Genomic DNA, 23,022 nt, shown 5'->3' with positions numbered 1-23,022 from the left:
ATCAGCATGATCAATAATGTGGCTTTATGTCCTAAGGAAATAAAGTTCATAAAGATTTTCTAAATAATAATAAATCCATGATAAGGAGTAAATATCAATCTGTGACCTTTGAAGTCACTGAGGAAATTTGACATTTTCTAACTTTTAACTGTAACCAGCTACAGCTAGCATACACTAGGGTTTTTCACCCAGTGCGATTTCATTTTGATTCCCGTCTCTGAACCAGAACACTTCAGTAACATGGTTGAAACAACTGTAAACACAGCCTTTGTAGGTTTTGTAAATTTTATTTTTTTCTGGCATGTGTGTGAATTTCAAATGTACTGTCATACAGTTTTCTTATGGGTAATTTTACATATGTTCCTGTGGATTTGAGTATATTTTATACAAAAATACATTTTCAGTGACTGTTGCACTCAATCATGAGAATTTTAATGACATTATGATTTCCATTAGAGTGATGAACAGCGCTATTGAGCAATATTAGTAATAAAACAATAAAAAAAAAAAAACGTAACAAATAACAGTGTTTTTGGTTACTGAGTTTGTTTGCACATCCTCCTTTCCATTGGCTCCATTAACCAGGAGAGACCTGAAAGTATGGCCCATTAGGTCTCTGCATTCAGAGTTGACTAATTAAATTAAATTATTATTATTTTCAACAGAGTGGCATCTTCCAAGGCCAAGCAGCAAATCAAGCTCCTCTGACTTACTACTTTACTATCATCTCATGGAGATCGTATGGGCGTCACTGTGCAGAAAAAGGGGAGTTCTATGTGCCACCTGCTGGAGAAATGTGGCATCACATCTGGGATTGGATTTATTCAGATCAAATTTATTATTGATAATTTACCATCATCTTTATTTACTAGAGACGATCTTGTTTTGGGATCACACCAGCCGTGATGCCTGGCCTTCAATTTGGTTTTTGATCATCAACATCGCACCTGTAAAGTTTCCTGACTGTATCTTGCACCGTTGTGACACTATCACAGTGACAAAATCTATCTGACAGACGGACACATAAACACCTACCAAGAACTCAAAACTGTCCCATAGTTCCTGCTACAGAGGGTGTCTCCAGGAACTTGTTTTGCCATGATGACAACAGACATAGACTCACAAGGTGAAAACAATAACACTACTGCATGGCTGGTAATCATATGTAGGTCCTAGTAAATTTGACTGGCTTTAAATTAATACACAAGATAGAGAAATCAGTTCACTGAAGCGTATTTTACCAATGTTTTACAGAGGGTGAGAGTTTATAGTAGAAAACAAACCGTGTGCATATTTTCCTTGAAAAACTAATCTTTAGGTGCTTCATTTGCTAAATTGTCCAGGTTTTGTCCATCAAAGCGTATAAAGTGCCAGCCTTCACTGACAGTTAGATCCTGAGCTCCTTTAGCCGCATAGAAATCTCGAGTAGGAGTATTCCAGTTCAACACAGACAACTGCAACCGCACACACTGCTTCTTTTTCCCCACCTGAGCAAACAAAACAGTCCTTTAGTTAAACATGCATCATTACCTCTCCATCACACAGGACAGCTGGTCTACACAAGAATCAATAACACAGCTATATGCCACACCTATTATTCTAACAAAATGAGGCTTAAATTATAAAAACATTCTTACCTCAGCAACTTTGCTCAGTAAACCCTTGCCAATGCCATTCCCTGTGGGGGAAATCATTAAAGATCATGTGGTTGAAAATATTTTTACTTGGGGACAAAACATTTAAAATAGAGGTACAGGAGTGCTGTATATTATAAATAAAATGTGATTCAGAAATAGCACATAAGGAAACAATCACACAAGAAAACACATTTTTTAAGCTTTGCTGACGACACTGCGACGCATGTTTTACCTCTGAATTCTGGCATCACATACAGATCCTCTAAGTATACTGCCCGTCCCTTCCATGTACTGTAAGTGTAAAAGTAAAGGGCGTATCCGACAACTGTGAATCCTATATGGACAGAAGACACAAACCATCAAAAAGACAAGCAGGGAGAAGAGCAAGATTAGTGGAATAATTGCACTTGTGTCTTAAATAAAAAATGTTGCCCTCATTTGAATTCTGGGGTCCTCATAACTATTATTAAAGTGCATATACATACATTATTACCGATTTGAAAGATAATTTCTGCTTGTAAGGCACATAAATGTGAATTTGAACTTTTGTGACAACTGAGTCAATTTAAAACTGACTGTGAACACTGCACTGCACCCACAACACACACACACACACACACACACACACACACAGAGTATTTCCTCTATCATATTGTCAGCTGTGAAAAGGAACACATAAACGACACCTGACACTGTTGATTTATGATGCAGCCCTTGAATAGTCATCGTGATTTGGTGGATACTAAATGGGCATATTTAAACAGCAAGGGCACAGACCTTTTATTATCTGCACAAGATGCCGACAAGTTCAAAGCCGGTTCACAAGGAAGACTACAACCTAAAAAAGCCTTGAACCACACTTTACCTTCATTTGATTTATGCTCCTCCGGTACTTCTGCAACAAGGCATTCAAAGAAGGGATTCTGGCAGAAACCGTCATGCTCCAGTTCTAAAGTAAAACAAGACAGATAATTTACCCATGCCTTTCAATTACAATTCACCAGCACCCAAAAGACACATCAACAATATTGCTACAAAACAGTCACTTAGGCAAGCAACAGGTTGTAAAGAGATTACATTATTATTCCAGCTATGGATCACATCCTTCCGCTGTACATCTCATAATTTTCTATCTAAATCTGCAGGTTTAACTTCCGTTAAGCTGTAAATTAATTACTAATTGTAAATATGTTGAATGCATTTACTGCCTCATAAAACATTTTCAAAGTCATGTCCTGAATGTTTCAAACATGCATCAGCTTGAAGTCTTCTATTCCTCTCTTACTGGCACATTGCTAACCATATGGCATATTACACTGCCCCCAGCCGTTGATATACATTTTCTTCAGTCAACAGAAATGCCTACTGCGTCATGCCTGTGCTCGTGGTTCGTGGCTAACTTGTGAGCGTGCTGGTAAAAAACAAGATAGAAACAAATCGAGGACCCAGTCAACAAAACATTGCTCTACAGTCCCACTAGTTTTTTTGACCACTAGTCCCAGTCCCAGTTTGACCTAGTGGTCAAAAAAACTCCACAGGGTACTGTAAACATCATCGTTATATTTTGTACTCTCAGCCTGTTGTATATACATACTATATACATATATATATATATATATATATATATATATATATATATATATATATACATATATATATATATATATATATATAATATATATATATATATATATATATATATATATATATATATATATATACACACACACACACACACACACACACACTAAAGAAAAATAAAAACTTTTGTTTTTGCTGCCATTTTTCGTGAGTTGAAATAAAAGATCTATAAACACAAGAGGCTTCTGTCTCTCAAGTCTTGTTCACAAGTATGTTTATATCCGTGTTAGTGAGCACTTCTCCTTTAGCTCATCCATCCACCTCACTGGTGAGGAATATCAAGATGCTGATTACACAGCATGATTATTGCATAGGTGAGCTTTGGGCTGGTCACAATAAAAGGCAACTTTAAAACTTTGTGCTCTCCTGGTCGCTGGTATCAGACAATCTTGCAGGTGAAGAACCCGGATGTTGAGGTCCAGAGCTGGTGTGTCTGTGGTTGTGACCACATCTAACCACAAATTACACACATTACTGCCAAATTCTCAGACTGGACATTACAGATGGCAATGACCATTCATTTCACAGGCAAGAGCTTTGTTGGATATTAAACATGCCAATTGAAAGCTGAAAACGTGCAGACTGAAAACAAGGTGAAAACGTGCAACATAAGTGGCATTGTGCTGTGTGATAAAACTGCACATTGTAAAGTGGCCTGTGACCAGCCCAAGGAATACCTGTGCAATAATTACACTGTGTAATCAGCATCTTGATATGCCACACCTGTCAGGTGGATGGATGAGCTAAAGGAGACGTGCTCACTAACACAGATTCAAACACAGATTTAAGAGAAATACGCCCTCTGTGAGTGTAGAAAATGTCAAGGAGCGTTGCATTTATATTTTTGTTGTTTATTATTTGTTACCTGCTGCTTTTTAAACATATACTAAAGACTCAAACAACTTCTAACGTATGATAGAGTTAGAGAGGGGGACTGATTGTATTAAGAGTCATTTAAACAAGACCTCAACTTGCATGAATGATACAGTGTAGGAAGAACTACCACTGACCCTCCCCATCCACACAACCACGTTTTAAAATTTTCTCTAAAGGATGTGATCCCATCCTGCTAAAAAGTCAACAATGCTCGACTCAACTCCGCTCCTGCTTATCAAACTGACTGTAGTCTCATTACTGTTACTGATTACTGCACTCCATTTGTTATTACCTATGTCTCACTGCAAAGTCTTACTGCTCTTATAATAACTAATCTCACCCTGCACATTACGCTATTCACACACTGTCAGACAAAAACCACTATTTCTGCCATGGTTGCACAGCACTATAAAACTTTCTCACAGCAGATATTGATTTATCATATCAGGAAAAGAAACAGTTACATAAACATCAATACGTTTTGCCAGACTCTTTGCATAATGTCTCACTGGACACTTAAAATGAAACTTTGATATCTTTAATTAATGTTATTAGTTAGTATTAATGTTAGAGTTTTTCTTGCTCAAGGACTAAAGTTGCATGTAGTGTTACACATACTGTTGTTATTGGTACGTGTCTTTTAACAACTAGCTTATTATCCTCAAGTCATGGTCTTTTAGGCCACTCCAGTACTGCAAAGAATTAACATGAAACATTGATAGGCTACATTATGCAAGGTTTAGTAACTGTGTACTTTTCAATAATTTACCAGGTTTTGGTTAAAGTTTAATAGGCCTTTTTCACAACACACATTTTGAGGTGTCATAGGAGGAAAAGCACAGGTGTATTTGATAACATTAATGATGTCTGGGGAAGTCCTGGTGGTGTGGGTTGGCTCGCCCAGCTGACTGGGACACACCATGATTAATGTTAATTTATTCCACTTGTGCTTTTCCTGCTGTGGAGACGCTCTGTGCTGGATAATGGCATTTAGGCCGTGGAAGATGTCTGTGTAATTTTTAGTTATATATCAATAATTTATGAGTTAAGTGCAAAAATTACCTTCATGCGATATCTTCACTTGGTCAGGCATTTTCTCATAAACCGCCAACTCCTGTAAATTTGTTAAACTGAGTTAATATATTCAGCTAACGGATTTTACATGTATTCATTGTAAAGAAGAAAACATTGTAGACAGGAGTAAGCTGGCATCATAGTTCATACCGTTGACTCAGACTCACCATTATCATTCGCGATACTTCTTTGCAGTCTTCTTTTGTTGCAGCACGTACTTTGAAATCCATGTTCACAGAAGCAGACGACAGGTTTTTGATTTTCTTTACCCACAGCAGTCTGTCCCACCGTCTTTCGTCTTCTTCGAATGAATATCTGGTACTGTACAAAAGCGTAATGCTGCCCTCCACAGACAAGAGTTTGCTATTTATCCTACATTTTAAAAAAAAAACAAAAAAAAAACAGCAAAGTTAGTGAATAAATTTTAAGACTGCTCTAAAGAGACAACACTGAGTAACTTTAACTTAAAAACTTTTAAATTTCTCTGACCACGCAGACACCCCAGAGGTCCTCCGCGATGTGCCACCCTTAAAGATTTCAGGTAAACACCAGTTCCCGACTGATCTCAACAGGCCCCCAAGAGAAGTGGTTAAGAGGGTTCGGTCCCTTCTCAGTGGTACAAGTGGCACAATCTGCTGAGAAAATAATTTACTTTACATGAAGTCACTGTGATGTGATGTGATGTGATGTGATGTGATGTGATGTGATGTGATGTGATGTGACAAGGATCACAGTGCAGTGGTACAACCTGCAGATAGTAAAGGCAGTAAGAGTGACATAACAGCCTCCCACTAACTCTCCTCACTACAAGAAGGAAACAAAGGCCAAACTGAAGAAACAATGTAAGTTAGTTTATCCTCTACATGTAGCCCATCATGGTGGAATCAGGGTAAAGTTCACTCAACAGGTAAGAGTTTCATCTTGACATGATTGTTTCACTGAGCAGCAGAATTGACCAGTAGCACAGCTGGAATATTACAAGGTGAGTTTGACAGCTACAAAACAATGACTTTTATTCTTTATGCTCTTGACTTTATGAAAGACATTTTGCGTACAGCCCCAAACGTGAAATAAAGATGAGGGAACAGACTCATGAAAGTGAAGAGGAAAAGAAAGCCCTCTAGATGAGACCAGGAATCAATGAACGCTGGCCCAGGAAGAGGAAACAGATGACAAACAGCCCAAGGATGATTCAAGTTAGTCAAATCTTTACAATAGAGATGGAATTGTATGTTGCCTCACTGATACATCTAAATGTATTGTCTTTTATTATGTTGTGGGTAATGTGTACAATGTACTGTTAAACGGAATAAAGTACCCCACTGATACTGTATGTTTGCATAAGTATATAGTGTGCTGTCAGAGGAAATTGTTATTTCTCCCAGAGTGAATGACGAGTCCATCTGTTGTGTTTGTTCTTCAGGGCTTTCTTTGGGCGGCTGCAAGACCCCAAACACCAGAAAGACCCAGAGAAACCTAGAGAAGCAAACAACGACGAGAACAAATAGTAAGTCAAAGAAATTAAATGGCTCTACAGATATGTTATTGTTATCAATTAAAAGTATTCTCCACTGAGAAAATGTATGTATTCATCCCAGAATCAATGACAATCTTCTCCATGTTTTATTTTCATTTTTATTTAAGGTTGTGTTTGGGAGACTCCAAGACCCCAAATGATTCCAAAGAGCCCAGAGGAGCCCAAAGATGAGACACAGGAGGAGAAACAACCCCAGGATGCAAAGAGGAATGAGCATGTCCATATAGTGAACATGGAAGGGCATGGTGAGGCATCATGGTATGCTAACTCCACTATATTTCATTAGTTTGTGTGAAGTGTTTGCAGTGAGAAAATGTAACCACAAATCTAAAATTAGCTCTCTAAATATGTATGTAGATGGAGCTCATCTCAGATTCAGAGACAGGTATATTTGAACTGTTTGTGTTTTCACTGTTAGCTGGTGGCATGTCTTCTAATCTTATTGTCCTTTCTCTTCAGGTTTCACTGGTCCAGCCTCATTACACAGTTTATAATGAAAGAAATCCTACCATGGTCTCTGTCTCCTCTCCGGCCTCAGCAGCAGCAAACTAACAAAGTGTCTGAGCTGCAGAGAAGATGCTCTTGAAATCTGATGGTTACCTAGCTGGTGAAGGAGAAATCCAAAAAGCAAGCAGAGAAGCAGGAGTCCAACTGTAAAGACATGCAGACTACACTATACTTTACAATGTAAGTGGAAGGTCACATTTAGGTGCACGCCATGTCGAAGTTTGTTTTTTCATTTTTAAGAACTTTTTTTATCACCTTTGCCAGGATTGTTTAAGTGAAGAATACATTACTGTGTTCATGTTGTGCTGTGTAGATTCCTCCCTAAAAGATGCACAGCAGACTATTTATTGGTCTCTTCTAGCTGAGACTGTATGATCTCCTTATACATATATTAATGTCGGACTGCACCATCTCTGTGTATTTGTCCACAGAACCTTTGTAATGTCTGTTTCAGCCGAGTGCAAACAGAGGACCTGAGTGAACGCTGCATTGAAAGAAGCTGGGGACAAGTTGGCAGAGAACACACACAGCACTCCCACCTACAGAATGGAAGATTTGATGGCAAACTGTATAAAGGGTTCCTCAAATAAAAAGTCAATACATGAAAAATCATCTCAGTTTATGTGTTGGTGTTTTTGTTCAATATTTTATGTGAGAAAAGTTACATAATCCTCAACAGAGGTCCTTTCAGAAACAGTGGGAAACTCAAATGTGTAACAGTGTGAATCCTTATTCAGTATTGTTTCAATTTTTCAGATTATATGACAGTTATTCCCTGTATTGTGTCCCAGGTGAGTCTTGGATTTCTCTATGATTAATATCAATATCAGAACAAGGCAAACCACTATGAAGATATAAGCACTTGAACCACTCACTGCTAGACAGAGTTAAGTTATAGTTGTATTATGTGCCAGCTCTGCTGCTGCATTGTTTGAAATTAACTGTAACAATTCTACAGTAAAACTAAACTAAAATGAAAACAAGTTTCTGAAAATCAAGTAACAATTCAAATCAGTATTTCTTTTGTTTGAAGATTTATGTTATTCATTCTTTCCTACACTCTTTCACATTTGATATTGCATGTTAAAAATAGGTTTTACTATTTTTGAAAAAGGGGGTAAAAATAATCCTCAAAATCTTCCACTGGAGGGAGCTGCTGGAACACATGTACAGCACTAAATGTGTTTTCCATTCATCCAATTGGGTCTTCACTATCATCATGTCTGCACTGTGGCATAGTCATCTCTGGTGACAACATGGAAATGGCTCATGTTTCTGACATACAGTATGTGATGAAATAAATCACAGAGAAATATGGAAACATACTGTATATATTATATTTAGAAATGTAACACAGAGTTTAATCTGCTTTTGTCCACTGCTGAAGTTCATTATTATAAAACTAACAAGAGCTGAAATAATGGATGTAACTTGCAGAAAGGTCACCTGTTAAATTATTTCCAGACATATACACACATATGTATATGGTCACAGTGCACACAGTATACTATAATATGTATACAGTTCCCATTAAGCATCACTACACTATGCTGTACTGTCAGTATTAACAAGATTGCACTGCACTGTCAATTTGGAACAAAAAAAAGAAAGGGAGAAGAAAGAAAAGGGGGAAAACACACCATAGCCTCAATTTATGAGTTTCAATATTACTATAGACTTTTTAATTGAATTGATTTTTTTATTTTTGTAAACTTTCAGCTAAATATACTGGAAAAGTCTCTCACAACAATGTTTCTGGCTTTTGTCTGACATAACGAACATAATACTTTCAAGAAGTAAAAGTTTTGAAAATAAAATTATGAAAAAATGCCAATGAAGCGCGATACTGCCTTTCACTCCTTTGGCTGTGCGCTGGAGATGCTGTAGGCCTGTTATTGATTGTCAAATACTGCTTATTATCCACCTGGAAATATACTCTCAATCGACAATGAAGCGAAGTACAGATTATCATGTGATTCAAAAATTTTATCTCCATGTGAAAGAGCTCTGATTTTTACTTCAAGAAATAGGTGTCATAACTCACAGAGCAGTCTGTCTCCCTCTAAGGAAATGTTTTGCTCAGACCTATAGATGTTTCCTCATCCTGTGAGCTCAGTGAGTCACGTTGCACCATAGTGGCACCACAGCTCCTCACTGTCCTGGTTTCATTCTGTCGAATTATTATATAATTTTAAACTGGAACAGCAGGGTGACCTCCAGCAACTAGTTTAGGGAGAAAGAGAGATAAGAAGAGGGACGGGAGAGATAGAGCATGAGAAAGAACCACAACAGAAATAGCAAAGTTGTCCTTAGGAGATGACTCAAAAAAGTGGTGGGGGGGATATAAATATCTTTTAGTAGGTCGCATTGACCGGAGTATAACCCACTGGGTACTGGTGGCTGTAGACTCCAGCTCCAAAACTTTCTTTTCTGTTGGTCAAATACAGCTTCAGTTAGTTTTGGAAGCTGGTTGACGAACGCGACATAACATGGCAAGATAATGATAATGTTGTGCAACGACTTGCACGTTTCATATCTGTCGCTGGGCAAACACAGACAGGTGATCTGCTATTTTATGACATTACATACAGAGCAGTCTCATAAAGACTGAACTGAGTTTATAGTTAGAACGTTGCTGCATCTTTAAGTCACTTAGCCAGTCATTTCAGACCAGTTCAGTTATCTATATCCCTGTAACTGCAGTGGTTGATTTATAGAAAGGGGAATGAAAAAGAGGAAGACGTTGCATGTGAGAGAAAATTTTAACTTTTCTGTATTCATCATCATCTTTTTCTCTTTGTGTTTTTATGACCCCCTTGGGAAGCCTTTTTACACTGTTTCTTGTAGATTCCTGGATACAGAGTGGTTGATTTGAAATGTATTTACATTGGATGTTCTACACAACGCAATGTTGAATAAAAAGGAGCTAAAACTGATAAAAACATGAATGCTCTCTCTTGCTAATTTATACGCATGAAAATATACATGTTAAGATTTATCAATAGATAAACCATCCCAGGCAATTTGAACTGTAGCTTTTCTTTGAGACAGATGAGAAGGGAAGCTTATCTGCATTAGCAGTGAAAGATTTCCATGTCTGGCCAAATTTGGAGGAGGAATTGTTAATAGTGCATCAGAGATGATGCTAATAAGAAAACAATTCCAGCAAGGCAGTCTTATAGGGACGAATTATGTTCTGAAATAGGGTTTAAATCTTAATTAATATACCCAGTGATTGTGATTAGCTTGTGAATGTACCTTCTTCTGACAACCTTTTACCATATACTGTATTTGTTGTTAATTCAAAAGGATCTTCATTCAGGAGTAAATTCTCTACAATGCTGTAGTAAACGCTTTCAGCCTGTGTATGTCCCTCAGACACCTTATTAAAGGGCAGCACAGAGACCCCCTTCATTACCAGGAATTGGAGTCATATGATTCAGCTTTAAGGTTGGGAATATCATTCGCACACACACATTATCCTGGGAAAAAAAGAAAAAAGATCATGTCCATCCGACTGTGAAGCTATACAGTCACACCAACACAAGCACCCCAACTCCACCCTGGTCACTGCACGCACTAATGATGACCCCACCCAAACCAGGTCCCGTCTATAGTGAGCAGACAGAGGGGGGTTTAGCTCAAACTGCTGCAATCTGCAGAAAGCACTGTGCTGGACACACTCTGGCAGCCAGCAGCAGCCTTATATCCTGCGCTCAGCTCTTTCCCTTTGTCACGGTGGATTGTGGATGAGCTCTCTGCTGGGGTGTGGGCCTGTGAGCAGGGGTGGGGACTGGGGCCAGGGGCGTAAACAGGTTGTGTGTGTGCGCTATCAATGCTGACACACATGCATACAGCTCAGATGAGTGATTTTTGAAGCCCTGGAGCATTCTTTTAGCTTTAAACACTACTGTCCAGCATCTGGACAGACCATATGATGTGTTCCAATTTTCCAAAACGGATAGGGTGCAACTGGCCACATTATTCCACATCCATTGTATGGATCAAGTGACAATAACTGCATTAAAGTTTTTCATTAGCTTTTCTTTTTCTTTTCAATTCATTTTACATGGATTCCTTTTCGTTTGTTGTTCTTTTCTTCGACACCCTATGAGCTGTGTATAAAGAAACATTTAGATAAACAAAATTTTAGATAGAAGTTAGAGAGAGAAGAGCCTCACTGAATAGAAAATGAGGTAAATACAACTTTAAAGTAGGTAAAAAAAAATGTGTAAAAAGCCTTTAACTGACGAACAGCTGAGTATTATCAGCATAATGACACAATTATATGTTATCCTCACAGTAGCAAAGTATTATCTTCTACTTTGTGAGTGTTTTTCAGTGTGTGGATTTAAAATGTTGGACTATGTTGATGTGGATGGGTCAAATCAGTGAATACACACAAGAGAGTTCACAGTCAGAGTTGTCTCTACATCTTTTAATAAGTCATTCACAGATATTGATCTGGCATAGGTTTTAACTCTGGGCTTCCATTAATGTTCTTGAGCTCTCCTAACAAGGCAGCAACTTACAGTAGGTACTGTAGGAGAAAGGCTTCGCACATACTCTAACTGCATAACATGTAGCTGTTTAACAAACAAGCCAACAATGTCCTTAATTTAATATAATCTAATTGAATGTCTTTGAAATAAATGATTTTTATCTATATTAAATTGGATAGCAACTATCACCGTTTTCAGATCAGACTTGCACAGTTACTAACATTTACACCCAGGGAGGCCCACGACAGCCACAGTCTGATTTTCTGGCCACTAAGCAGCATCACTGGAGCAGCTGGGGATTAAGGGCCTTGCTTGATAGCACCTCAGTAGTGGTAGTGAGAGAGGCGTGACTCCACAAAGCCCATTTCTCTAACACTGTTGCCAGCATTATTTACAACAGACCATCATAGGAGCATTTATATTTTGTATAACATTTCAAAGAAAAATTAGCAGCCATAAAACCAGAGGCATTACATAATTTTATTTCTGTTTATGTTATCAAGCTTAGACAATACGTTTTCTGTCCTAAGTCTGGCTGATACAGCTTTAAATCTGTTCATGCTAACCTCATCATGTTCCAAATCCTAAAAATAACTATTTTAATCCATACCAAACTACAAACAGTGTTTCTGTCCAAATGTTTACTGACCAACCGTTAACAATTTTATGTCCAACCTTTACCAGCTCATTTCCCTTAAGATATGTTCTTCACCATTTCTTCCTTTAAAGTGTAAATACACCAGCCCGTTTTAATTACCTAAAAAATGACAACACCCACTTTTCCCATAACTTTGACTGACAGCGTTAACTCAGAAAAACAAGCCACCTCTTTAAACCAGCTGGAGCCTCAACTACCCATCAACCCCACTGAAATGAGTCAGTTGAGTCAGGTGATAGGTGCAATATGTTACACTAAGTTTTTGAGCGGTGACAAATTTGCTTAAATATTTTGATACTGCAAATTAATAGCAACCATTGATGTTATAGCTGCATATGAAAGGAAACTACCCACTTGGAAAGCTTCAACTACAATAATGCGTTCACAGTAAAAATGCAAAATACTGGAACCACACTAACAACACAGCACAGCTTTTTTCACCACTAACTGCCTATAATGAGTAGCATGCTATTTTCCAAATTGCTCAGCCCTCCCTAAGACACCCATCATCCCATGAAGCCCTCACGACTACCACTGACGTTGGTTCAGCTACACCCATACACACACCCTGTAGAGAGACAGACACACACTGTAAATCCCAATTCACTCACTCAACTTAAAAGTTTAATGGAAACAGTTTACACACAAAACTTTAGTTTATAACACTAAAGTAGCACGAAAGTTATGGGTACACCAGACACAAAATAACTGTATCACATGACCCTTGTCTGACTGGAAATGAATTTAAGTTCAACAGATTTTTTTTTTTTAAATCACACAATAAAATACACCAAAATACATACAACAACATTTATTTTTTGGGCATTTACTTCTGTCATATTAACAGGGAATATATGTTAGACTACATAACAGAAAATTACCAGGTTGCTGAATATTTTTTTTATTACAGTTTTTATGTTAATTCAACACAAATAAAATTATGTGTCATAACTTAGTCATTTTATGAACAAACAACATTATATGTAAGAATCTTAAAACAAAATTTACTTTTTTTTTTCATTACTCAGCTTAATCACACTCTATTCAAAGATTTGTTGGAAACAGCTTGCATGCAAAAATAGCATGTCTTACCACTGCACCAATTCCAGAGTTGCCCCAATTCTGGTGGATAACTGATGTTGAAGCAGCCGTATGTTGCAAACATCAGAACAAGGGCATTGCCAAAATTGGGAACACTGGCATTCACAATGGTCTGGTCCACTGGCATCACAAAGTGTCCAACTGTCAACAGAGGAAAATGTCACATTTGAAGTTAAAAGATCAGTCTAGCATCATGACTGTCATAAACCACAATGAGGAACTACTGTAAAAATATGTTGCCCTTAGTTGGTTTACAGTACAACAAGAAAGCTCTCATATCCTTAAAGCATTCATAGTTTTAACTTAATTAAATTTTCCATTTTTCAAAATTGTACTTAATACTGTGGAAATTATACATTTGGTCCTGATAGTTTATTTAGTTATTTATTTGTTTTCATTGGTAGTCACCTGGTCAATAATGCAATCAGTGAACACAACGTTGTATGGTGTGCTTGGAAGTTGATCAACTTCAGATGGCAGACACGTTTCATTAACTGTCGGGAACATCTTGCCCTGGTCCTCAATGAATTGGATCAAAAGTAGCACAAGACCCATGGGAAGATCAGCATCTAGATGCTTCGCTTTGGTGATTTCCATGCCTCCTAGGATGTCCCCTATTTTGCTCTTCTAATGGGACATGAGATATGAAACGACTCTTCCACATTTTCTTGACACAAATTTTCTCTCGATATCCATACCGTGAGTGAGCCATCCTATTCACGTCTCGAACAGATATGGCCACTTTCTTACCAGAACAGAGGTTTCCATTCCACTTATTATGTTACCTCTGAGTGTAGAGAGATTTACCACCATTTTCTCTTCAATACTTCTGGAGTCCTTTCTGTTTCAGTGGATGTTCTTTAATTCTCCTTGTGTACATTTCTGAGTCTCCACGGTCTTACTTTGTGGCAGTCGCTTTGGTTGCCAATTCATACAGCCAAATGTATCCAGTCTCATCATCCTGTAGGATAGTTCTTTATCTCAGCCTTGAGGCAAGTTGCAAGCATGCTGCCAGGGGAAGGCCCAGACTTATTTGTCAAATTGGGGTGAAAACAATTTTGAGTTTGTAAAGTGATGTTCACAAATAATTTCAAAGTTTGTAGTTGTAAAGTTATAAAATAAATGTGCGTGAGGAATCTGTGAACAAATGATATCAGTGGTGAGGTTACCCAAAAACACTGAAAAAAGTGCTTTTGTCAACATATGTGTGCAAACACAGCATTCAAAGTTTCTACAATGTGTGTGACACTGAAGTCACAAGTACAAATTTTGACCGTTTTACACATCAATCACAATACAATTTTCTGAAACATTTTTACTTAAAATTAATTTTACTTATTGACTAAGTGAGGTGCAAATTATGCACTCAGTTTCAAAAGAGGTGCCCGCGGCTTGTGTACGAAACTGTGTTTTATATTGATATAATTCAATGGAAATTACAAGAGGTAAGATTTAAAGAATTTTAAAATTCATTACAATAAGTAATAAGATGCTAAGAGACATTAGTCTGGTAGTTACTGTATTCTGGTCACAGCACAGACGCAACCAGCTGTGGGTATCAGTGCAGACAAGTGGGGTTAGGACTGACGGGGCATAAATGACACAAGAATCCACTGTGATAAGCAGTATTTAGTGTTACTGGAAACTTTGTGATCTCCCACTATTGTGAGTTCAAGCAATGTTTCATTACAACAGGCATTTGTAGAAAACAGAATTAATTTTGTCATATGTACAAGACTATATTTCAATGTGGGTCTAACCGTGGGAAACAACAGGGTAAATGCCTTGTATTTAGTCCCTTCATGTTGATGCTCCATTGGGATGGGGAAATGAGAAAACTTGAGAAATCTTATTAGAAAATGATTTGAATGAATGTTTGCAAAACTTGAAACCACTGTATGAGTTATGATATATTGATAAATTGAGATCTCCACATTAGAGTTGCTTTCTAAAATGGTATTCAAGTTCCCTTTGAAAGGTAATGAATTTACCAGAATTCTCTGCAAAGTTGGTGTCTGGTAAAACCCAGATTAGGGTAAGCAGGTCTCTGTTTTGCCTTGTTTCCCTCACAGTGAACTAAATATTGCCAACTTAACCTTCTATCAGGACATCTTACTGTGATGAATCTTAAAGAATCAGGCCAAGATTGTCTGTATTTGTTAGTTACTTCATAACATACTGACATTATAGGCTACATGAAACATGTTTCACCTGAATGACATCATTCGTAATGCACACTTACAGCATAATGCTGTAAGCGCTCCCATGCAGTGATGCTGCATTCATGACAATGCAACCAATATACAGGATTATGCAAAACCAACCAGAAACAACATTCAGATTTATATTGGTCAAAGGTGTCAGATTATGTTTGTGTGAAAAAAGGAAAACCGCCATCTTGAAAATTGTCTTTACTCAAACATTTTAAGTTACACAAACAAAGGAACCTTTAAATTCAATGTTGCTTGGACAAGCTTCTACTAAAGTATGTACCACTACTAAAAATAATAAGTATGTGAAAATACAGAAAATTGTGGCAGTTTTATGTTGAGACCACAAAACCTTTTTTTGTGTTCGTTCAGCATAACTGCTGACTTAACATAAAACAATTATGTCAAGCTCACAAAGGATGAGTATAGTTTATCATTTTTACATCATGTTAACAGTCCTGATCAATTGTGTGGACTTAACAATAAAATTTTGTGTCACAGATGGGTGGGAATTTACAGTAATAGAGAACACAATGACAAAAATAATTTAGGTGTCAGAGATCGGGTGCCATCATTAGTGTCTGTCCACAGGCCACCAACATGAATGAGTCCCTCTGTCGTCTGGATCTTTTCTAACTTGGCGGCAATGACCATCAAATCACTGCTCGCATTACGATAGCATACTGTACAAAAGAAAAAAACACAGGGGGAAAACACCTGGTCTTGAGGCTGTCTTGCATGAGGATCTTCCAGGGCTTTATGAATAAGCCAGATCTTGATGACTTGCTTGATGTCACATACCAACCAGGTGCTGCCTAGTGTCTCAGGAATAATTTAGTGCAAGAACAGTTCCTCAGAGATAAAATGCTAAGATGAATGGAGCAAATCCTGAAAATAAGACATCAAGATTGCAGTATATAAATTCTTTTTGTTTTCTAAAATTAATTCTTACTCAATAAAAAGTGATGATATAGGTGAGCTATTTAAATACTGTACTGTAATCCTATAATAGGCATATGGTGTATAGATATAGTAGGATAAATAGCATTATGAATGTACTGACTATGTGGGATTTTTTCATGGATATTGATTGCCTTTTTATAAATCCTCACCATTTACAAAGGGGGTGGCTGGAGAATTTAAAGCTCAGTGAGATGTGTAGGTGGGCTACAACCCCATGTGAAATGAATATGATGCATTCAATGCTGGTGTTTGTAGAATGTCCTCGTGATTTTCATTGCCTGATTGGAAGGATGCAGATCATTTTCAAAAATCTTTCTTGAAACACAAAAACGTCTGGTATTTGGAGGCTTCCAGTTATAGCACCAGGGACAGCACCAGATACAGAGACAGAGCATCTTCCTCTCTCTGTGCAGTTATTGTTCAGAATACTGAAAAATGTGCACGGTGTTTCCCATGTGACTATGAAGGGTCAGCACCCATCCACCCACACACCCACCCACCTACCCCTCACCACCACCACCACCACCACCACCACCACTCACACACGCACCCCTAACCACCACCACCACGTCCACTTTTTTCTTTCTTCTCCCTGTTGAACGGGAATACAGGGAGCGGGAGTGAGTGAGGTACGGACGGCCCTTCGGATGCTCGGCCGAGGGGGGGAGAAGAAGAAGCTGCTGCTGCTGCCGCTGCGGATATCCGTCTCATACCTGCCTCCTCAAAACGAGCTTCTTTCATCGCCTATTTTTTCTTTTACCGCTGACCGTTTTGTGAGAAAGCTAGATATAAAAAAAAAAAGAGCCGGGTTTGGTTTCGTAACGCGCTGCACCGGTAGCAGCAGCGCGGAAGGAAAGATCTTTTTCAAGGATGCGGATTTAACAGAAAGACGTTATCGGTGTCACCTGGGATTTTTAACCGTTAAAATTCGAATTAGCTCAGTCGTACCCGTCGGTAGCAAAGGAAGATTTTTTTCATGCCTGCTGAAATATCACATATAGTGACGCGGTAGAAATCATATCGATAGCGTTTTCACCAGAAGACAAGATAAGGGGTAAGCGTGACTTATTTATTTTTTGTCTTTTTTATTCTCCACCACCAGTAGGCTACCCACTAATAACAAAGCTAATGAAAAGGAGGGGAAGTCTGTGATATTCAGGTGACTGCTGTTAGCCTGCCACTGCTATAGCTTTCCAAGCCAACAGATAACCTTTTTGTATCACAACTCATGCCTTTATTGAAACTCTGAAAGAGATGCTGGCTAAAATAAAACAATATGCATTTCTGGTACGTTAGCAGCCTGGTTGAGAGGTGTATCTGACTGCAACGCCTTACGTTAGTTACTGGGGACCATCTCTCTATATGTCTGTCTCTTCTTGCCTTTGTTTGAATCGATGTCAAACGCAGCCACATTTTATCTGCGTGTTCTGTACGACCAGCCTGTGGATCTTTGATTCAGCATCTGCTGTTAAACTAACCAAGTCTTTTTGCCTAGCCAGGTTATTATTTGTAACATACCAAGAGGTGGAATAGTGTTGGCATCTTGTAAAGCTGCAGTTTTTGCTCTCGACGTTGTGGGCTGTGTGGTTATGTTATGATAGGTCTGAGATTTATACTGCGTGCCTGGCCTAGACTGTGAGTCATAGCAGGGATGCATCAGGTTAAACTATGTTAAAAGGAGGGCTTACTAGCAAATTATATTTGAAAACAAAGGCCAATTAACAAGTTGTTTTGGAAAGTGTGAGTTTGCTACATGGCTATCAAGCATTTTCAAGACAATACATCTAATTACAGAGATACTGAGAGCTGACATTTGCTGGCTACCACGTGTAGAAGCATGTCTCATGGCCCAGAGACATCAGCTCAATGAAAAAATGTTATTATGGCAGAAAAGAAAAGCTCATGCATAATAATGAAATTAACTTTTTAATCATCATTCTTGATGAGCTGTCTGAAATTTTAGGTTTTTGTACAGCAAAGATGGGGTGAGACCCTGGAGAGTACTGGTTATTGGAGATGAAAAAAGGTATTAATGTATGATTATTTTTTGATGATTTTCTAAAATCTGAAAAGATGAGACAATGTAGGACAAAACTCTACAGTAGTTAAGGAAAGGGATAACATTGGCTAGGTTAAAAAAAGGGTTGACCAACTTGTTTTTTCACTGACATTACAAAATGCTGTTCTGGGCTAGAACAGTTCATAGTGGGTCTTTGGTAAGATCTATGGCTGTTTTGTGGAAGCAAAACTGTAGTCTTTTCATGAGGGAATGATCATGCTACCCTATATCAGTGGCTTTCAATAAAGCAAATTTTGGCTCGCTTTATATTCAGTGACTGATTTACACATTGATTGGAAGCTGAATGCAATAAATTTCAGTTACCTAGAGGGTGCGATAGAAAGCCAGGGGTTCATTCTGTTACATTTCAAATGCCTTGTCCTTTCCTCTTACCTCCTCCTCTGCCTTGTGACCTGGAAAGTCGTTTACATTAAAGACAAAATTATCACTTAAATTCAGTTTTAGTTGAGATACATTAGACAACTAAAAAACCAATAAAGTAAATTACTTTATCATTTTAGCAATTAGTTTATAGTTGTTTCATGTCTATGTTAATTGCTTTGCTTTATTTGTTTTAATACATTCTTAATGACTCGTGTTAACGATTTCCATCTTGGATCCCTTTTATTTCCTACCCAGGGTTTGCCTAATGTCTCTTTCATTTATTTCATTGTTATGTTATTTAGTAAGGACTCTGCCTGTCTGTCACCATGATAAGGGCAGGCCTAACATTGCATTGGATAATCCTCAGCAATTGATTATTTTTGCCTAGCGCTAGCACTAATGGACAAAGGCATTTCTGGCCAGGAGTGAACTGTTCGTTTGGGTACCCCTCCCTTCTAAATGTTTCACAGCCTCTTGTAGAAGGTCCACAATTGGTATTTGGTTATTGTTGCTTCTGTTCCACTGTCCCTAAACCAAGTTTATATACACTCTATACTGACTGACGTGACGGCTTTGGTATGAATCTCAGTTAAACAATGGAGCAACCAAACATAGTCCTAATACTATGGGAAATGAGTAAACAAATTTGAAGTCTTCTTCCAGGAACCTTTGTCCAAGTAAACATGAATATCTCATGAAGAATATTTTTTAGATTCTATTTGCTTAGCACCTCCACGTTTAAGCGAAAGTTTAACTTTACTACCCTCATTTCAATATCTATGAATCACAACTCTGCTGCAAATTTCACACTTTGATAATCACACTTGCACTTAAAAAGCATATTACATTCTGATGGAAACAGGGAGATATGGAGATATGTGGAAACAGTATCAATATTCTGATATGAAACATCGTCTTGAATTTTGTTCTTTTTCTTGTGTTAAGGTGTGTAAAGGTGAAAAGTAGCATATTGCCATAGTTTACATATACATGGATGTCTCTACCTTCTTGGTCATCATATCCACATGGTTACAGAGACAATGTCACTTACATATCTAAATAGTCATACCCAAAATATTGTTATTGATAGTGGCGGTATTAATTCAAAATTGCTCATTTTGTTGAATTTTCAGTATAACCTGCCCATTCTGCATGTCACATTTACTGTGGAGTAGATGTCAATTTATCTTTCCATATACAGAATTTATTTTTCAAATTAATCATTGAATAAATGAATCTGTGATATTTAATCATGTATAAAACATATGTATGTAAACTTAAACTTCCACTAGATTAAAAGAATACAAAATTAATCCATATTTTATTAAATGAATGTTAAATTTACAAACAATTCCCCAGGGAGAAGTCACACTTCAATTTAGTACTATTGGAATGGTGCCACTAGAGGGCGGTATGATGACTCTCCCTCACTGTTCGCCTTGTTGAAATGATGCACATGGACCATTGTCTGCAGGCAGCATTAGGTTAAGGTTGTAGCAGGCCACATGCAGTATATTTAATAATTAACGGCAACTGTTTGATGCTGTACCTGAAATCTAGCTGCAGAGGCCTGCTTTGATATGACTAAACACCAAATGGGGAAATTACAAGGAAAGGCTGTATATAGTGTGTTTGTTCATAATTCTTGCCTCAAAAAATCCTAGTGAGATTATACCTTTTTATTGTGTTCTTAGCCACTGGTTGAAATAACTGTAGAGCCTTTTTGATGGAGAGACAGATGGGTTGTGATGATAGATAGAAGAGAAATGGCTGTTGGCTGGCTGGATGACTGTCTAGATGAACAGCATTCAACAATGGAATGGCACTGTGAATGTGGGCCCCCCATAGTGCTGATTCTCAAAATCCCTCTCAAACAAGCTTTTTCAGTTCCTGCTATTCACACATTCATTGTGCTGCAGTAAACCATATCACTAACCCAGTGTATACTTTGTGTAACTAGTGTTGGTTTCTGATGTACAGTTCATCATCATTAACATTTATTTTTTGTCTTATTTTTTATTATTTTGTCTGTATACTGCAACATCTTATAGTGGAGAGTTAGGCATGGGGTTTTTCAGCCTTAATTTATCCAGTCTTTCACATGCAGTTGTGACATATGTAAAACCCCCTGAAAGCATGTGCGCCCTGTCTTGTGATGGCCAGAAAGTGACACTGATGTTGACTCAACATCAAAATGTTTCTTTCTTAATCTGCTTCCATGAAGTAATCAACTGAAGTTATCCATCACTTATCCATCCTTTGGACTTTGCAAGAACTTTAATTGTTAGAAAGTAAATGGACCTAAAGCTTTGTAAAAATAAAATGCATAGAGCAAAATGTAAAAGTGTATGCTCTTAATCATTTGTATTTTGTTTTTGCAATATTTACTGTTTGTTTAAAGATCTTCTAGGAGACCAAAAATCCAAAAATGGGTTATATAATATTTCTGACAAGTTGGATCAATTCAGATTGGTTTGTCAAGTTGACAGTCTGTGGATACATTTGAGCAATTCACTCACTGTAACATACCCACTTTATTTTCAGAATTTTAAAAAGTAGGTCATCAGCATGAATATTACAGTATCTTCAAAACAAAGCAATGAAGTATGTAACGCATCAAAATGATCTCCATAGAAACGTGACTTACTGTGTGAAAAATAAGATTTATTTATTTTTTTAGCTTAAAAACCAATTGAAGCCACATTAACTAAAGAACTGTTCTGAACAACTGTAATATCTGCATAAAATATGCATTTCGTTTTTTAGGAGAGCGGTGACATTAATATAAATAGTAAATTATCTTGCATCTATAATTAAACAGTAGCCAATGAGTAAAGTTAACCAGTTTGCTTTAATAGCATTTATATTCCTGAGCAAAAAAACACAGCACAGCACAACACAGTTTTCTGTCAATACCATGGGCTTTATATCACTTTTGTCCAGCTTTTAATGATAATTTTTTTCGTGTACATATCTGCACTAATCTCAGATTGCGTTTCTCTTAATCTATATTGATCAAAACAAATTGTATTCATATCGCTGTTAATTTGATGCTAATATTCTGCCTACATAAATTGAATTTGCTAATTTTCCTTTGGGAATATTGGAAATAGTAACCATGTCTTCTATGAGTCTGACCCAATAACTGTAAATCAAGAGCCTTGTGGCTCAGGGTTTTAGGTTGCAAACTTCCAGAGAGTGACACTATAACTGTAGTGCAGTATGTAACAGTTAAAGTTGGAATCAAAAACATAGCTACATGCTAAATTGTTCAGGGAGAGAGCAGTCTGTGTATCTCCTCTATTTTTAATAATGTCGGAGAAGTAGAGAGGGAGAAAGAATAAGGGCATAATGGGGGCACACATGGCAGCAGGCAGGAGCTGGACACAGCCACACAACCATCTGGAAAACATGACTGGATTTTCAGAATCTTGTGAAATTTTTGTATTTACAGCACCTCATGCACTAATAAAGCTTACAGTATACTCTTAATTAATAAATCCACCCTTTTTAACGATTGGATCCTTGGACATTTTACATTCAGTGCCTCTTGTGGGGGCAGAGTTTTCATGCAGAGGCAGAGATTGTTGCTCTGTGCTTCAGAGTCACACAATATTGTACACCCCCTCAGGAATCTGAAAACACAATGTCTCACTGAGAGCATTGCCAATCCAACATCTCTGATAATTTCTGACATTTCTTCATCTGTTATCAAATACTCATGCTAGTCATTAACTACTTCTTAACACAATAAATACTATTCATTGTTTGTGTTCAGTTTGTCACCCTAAACCTTTTTGGGGTTTACTCGGTAATTACAGACCATGAATTTAAGTTAGAAACCACAGTTATTCGTCCTTTGCTGCAAGCCTT

General features: G+C 37.6%; 2 protein-coding genes and 1 long non-coding RNA gene across 7 annotated transcripts in view; 2 read left to right on the top strand and 1 right to left on the bottom strand.

Moving 5' to 3' along the window:
- Positions 1-267: 267 nt before the first annotated feature.
- sat2b (spermidine/spermine N1-acetyltransferase family member 2b) lies at positions 268-5,542 on the bottom strand. Its single transcript, XM_056396476.1, has 6 exons — positions 5,396-5,542; positions 5,217-5,268; positions 2,503-2,586; positions 1,870-1,971; positions 1,638-1,678; positions 268-1,487 (listed from the first exon to the last, which is right to left on the bottom strand). The coding sequence occupies exons 1-6, from the start codon at positions 5,456-5,458 to the stop codon at positions 1,308-1,310; spliced, it is 522 nt and encodes a 173-aa protein (XP_056252451.1). The 5' UTR covers positions 5,459-5,542; the 3' UTR covers positions 268-1,307.
- Positions 5,543-5,568: 26 nt separating this feature from the next.
- Positions 5,569-7,833, top strand: LOC130181978 (uncharacterized). Of its 3 annotated transcripts, XR_008829648.1 has the most exons (6): positions 5,792-6,135; positions 6,271-6,424; positions 6,652-6,735; positions 6,873-7,023; positions 7,225-7,452; positions 7,704-7,833. It is a non-coding gene; the product is annotated as an uncharacterized LOC130181978 (long non-coding RNA). The 3 variants fall into 3 exon arrangements; XR_008829649.1 differs by lacking the exons at positions 5,792-6,135; positions 6,271-6,424 and adding an exon at positions 5,569-5,769; XR_008829647.1 differs by having other exon boundaries at positions 5,793-6,424.
- A 9,408-nt stretch (positions 7,834-17,241) lies between these two features.
- LOC130182172 (spectrin beta chain, non-erythrocytic 1) overlaps positions 17,242-23,022 on the top strand; it is a 55,836-nt gene continuing 50,055 nt past the window's right edge. For 2 of the 3 annotated variants that reach the window (XM_056396841.1, XM_056396840.1), the window contains exon 1: positions 17,242-17,760. The gene's annotated coding sequence lies outside the window, so the exon portion shown is untranslated. The remainder of the gene's footprint in view (positions 17,761-23,022) is intronic. The other variant, XM_056396843.1, reaches the window with a different exon arrangement.

Source organism: Seriola aureovittata, chromosome 15 (assembly GCF_021018895.1).
Source record: "Seriola aureovittata isolate HTS-2021-v1 ecotype China chromosome 15, ASM2101889v1, whole genome shotgun sequence".
In the NCBI taxonomy this organism is placed as follows: domain Eukaryota; kingdom Metazoa; phylum Chordata; class Actinopteri; order Carangiformes; family Carangidae; genus Seriola; species Seriola aureovittata.
Note: the sequence above shows the minus strand (reverse complement) of the source record. Positions and strands in the feature narration are given on the sequence as shown.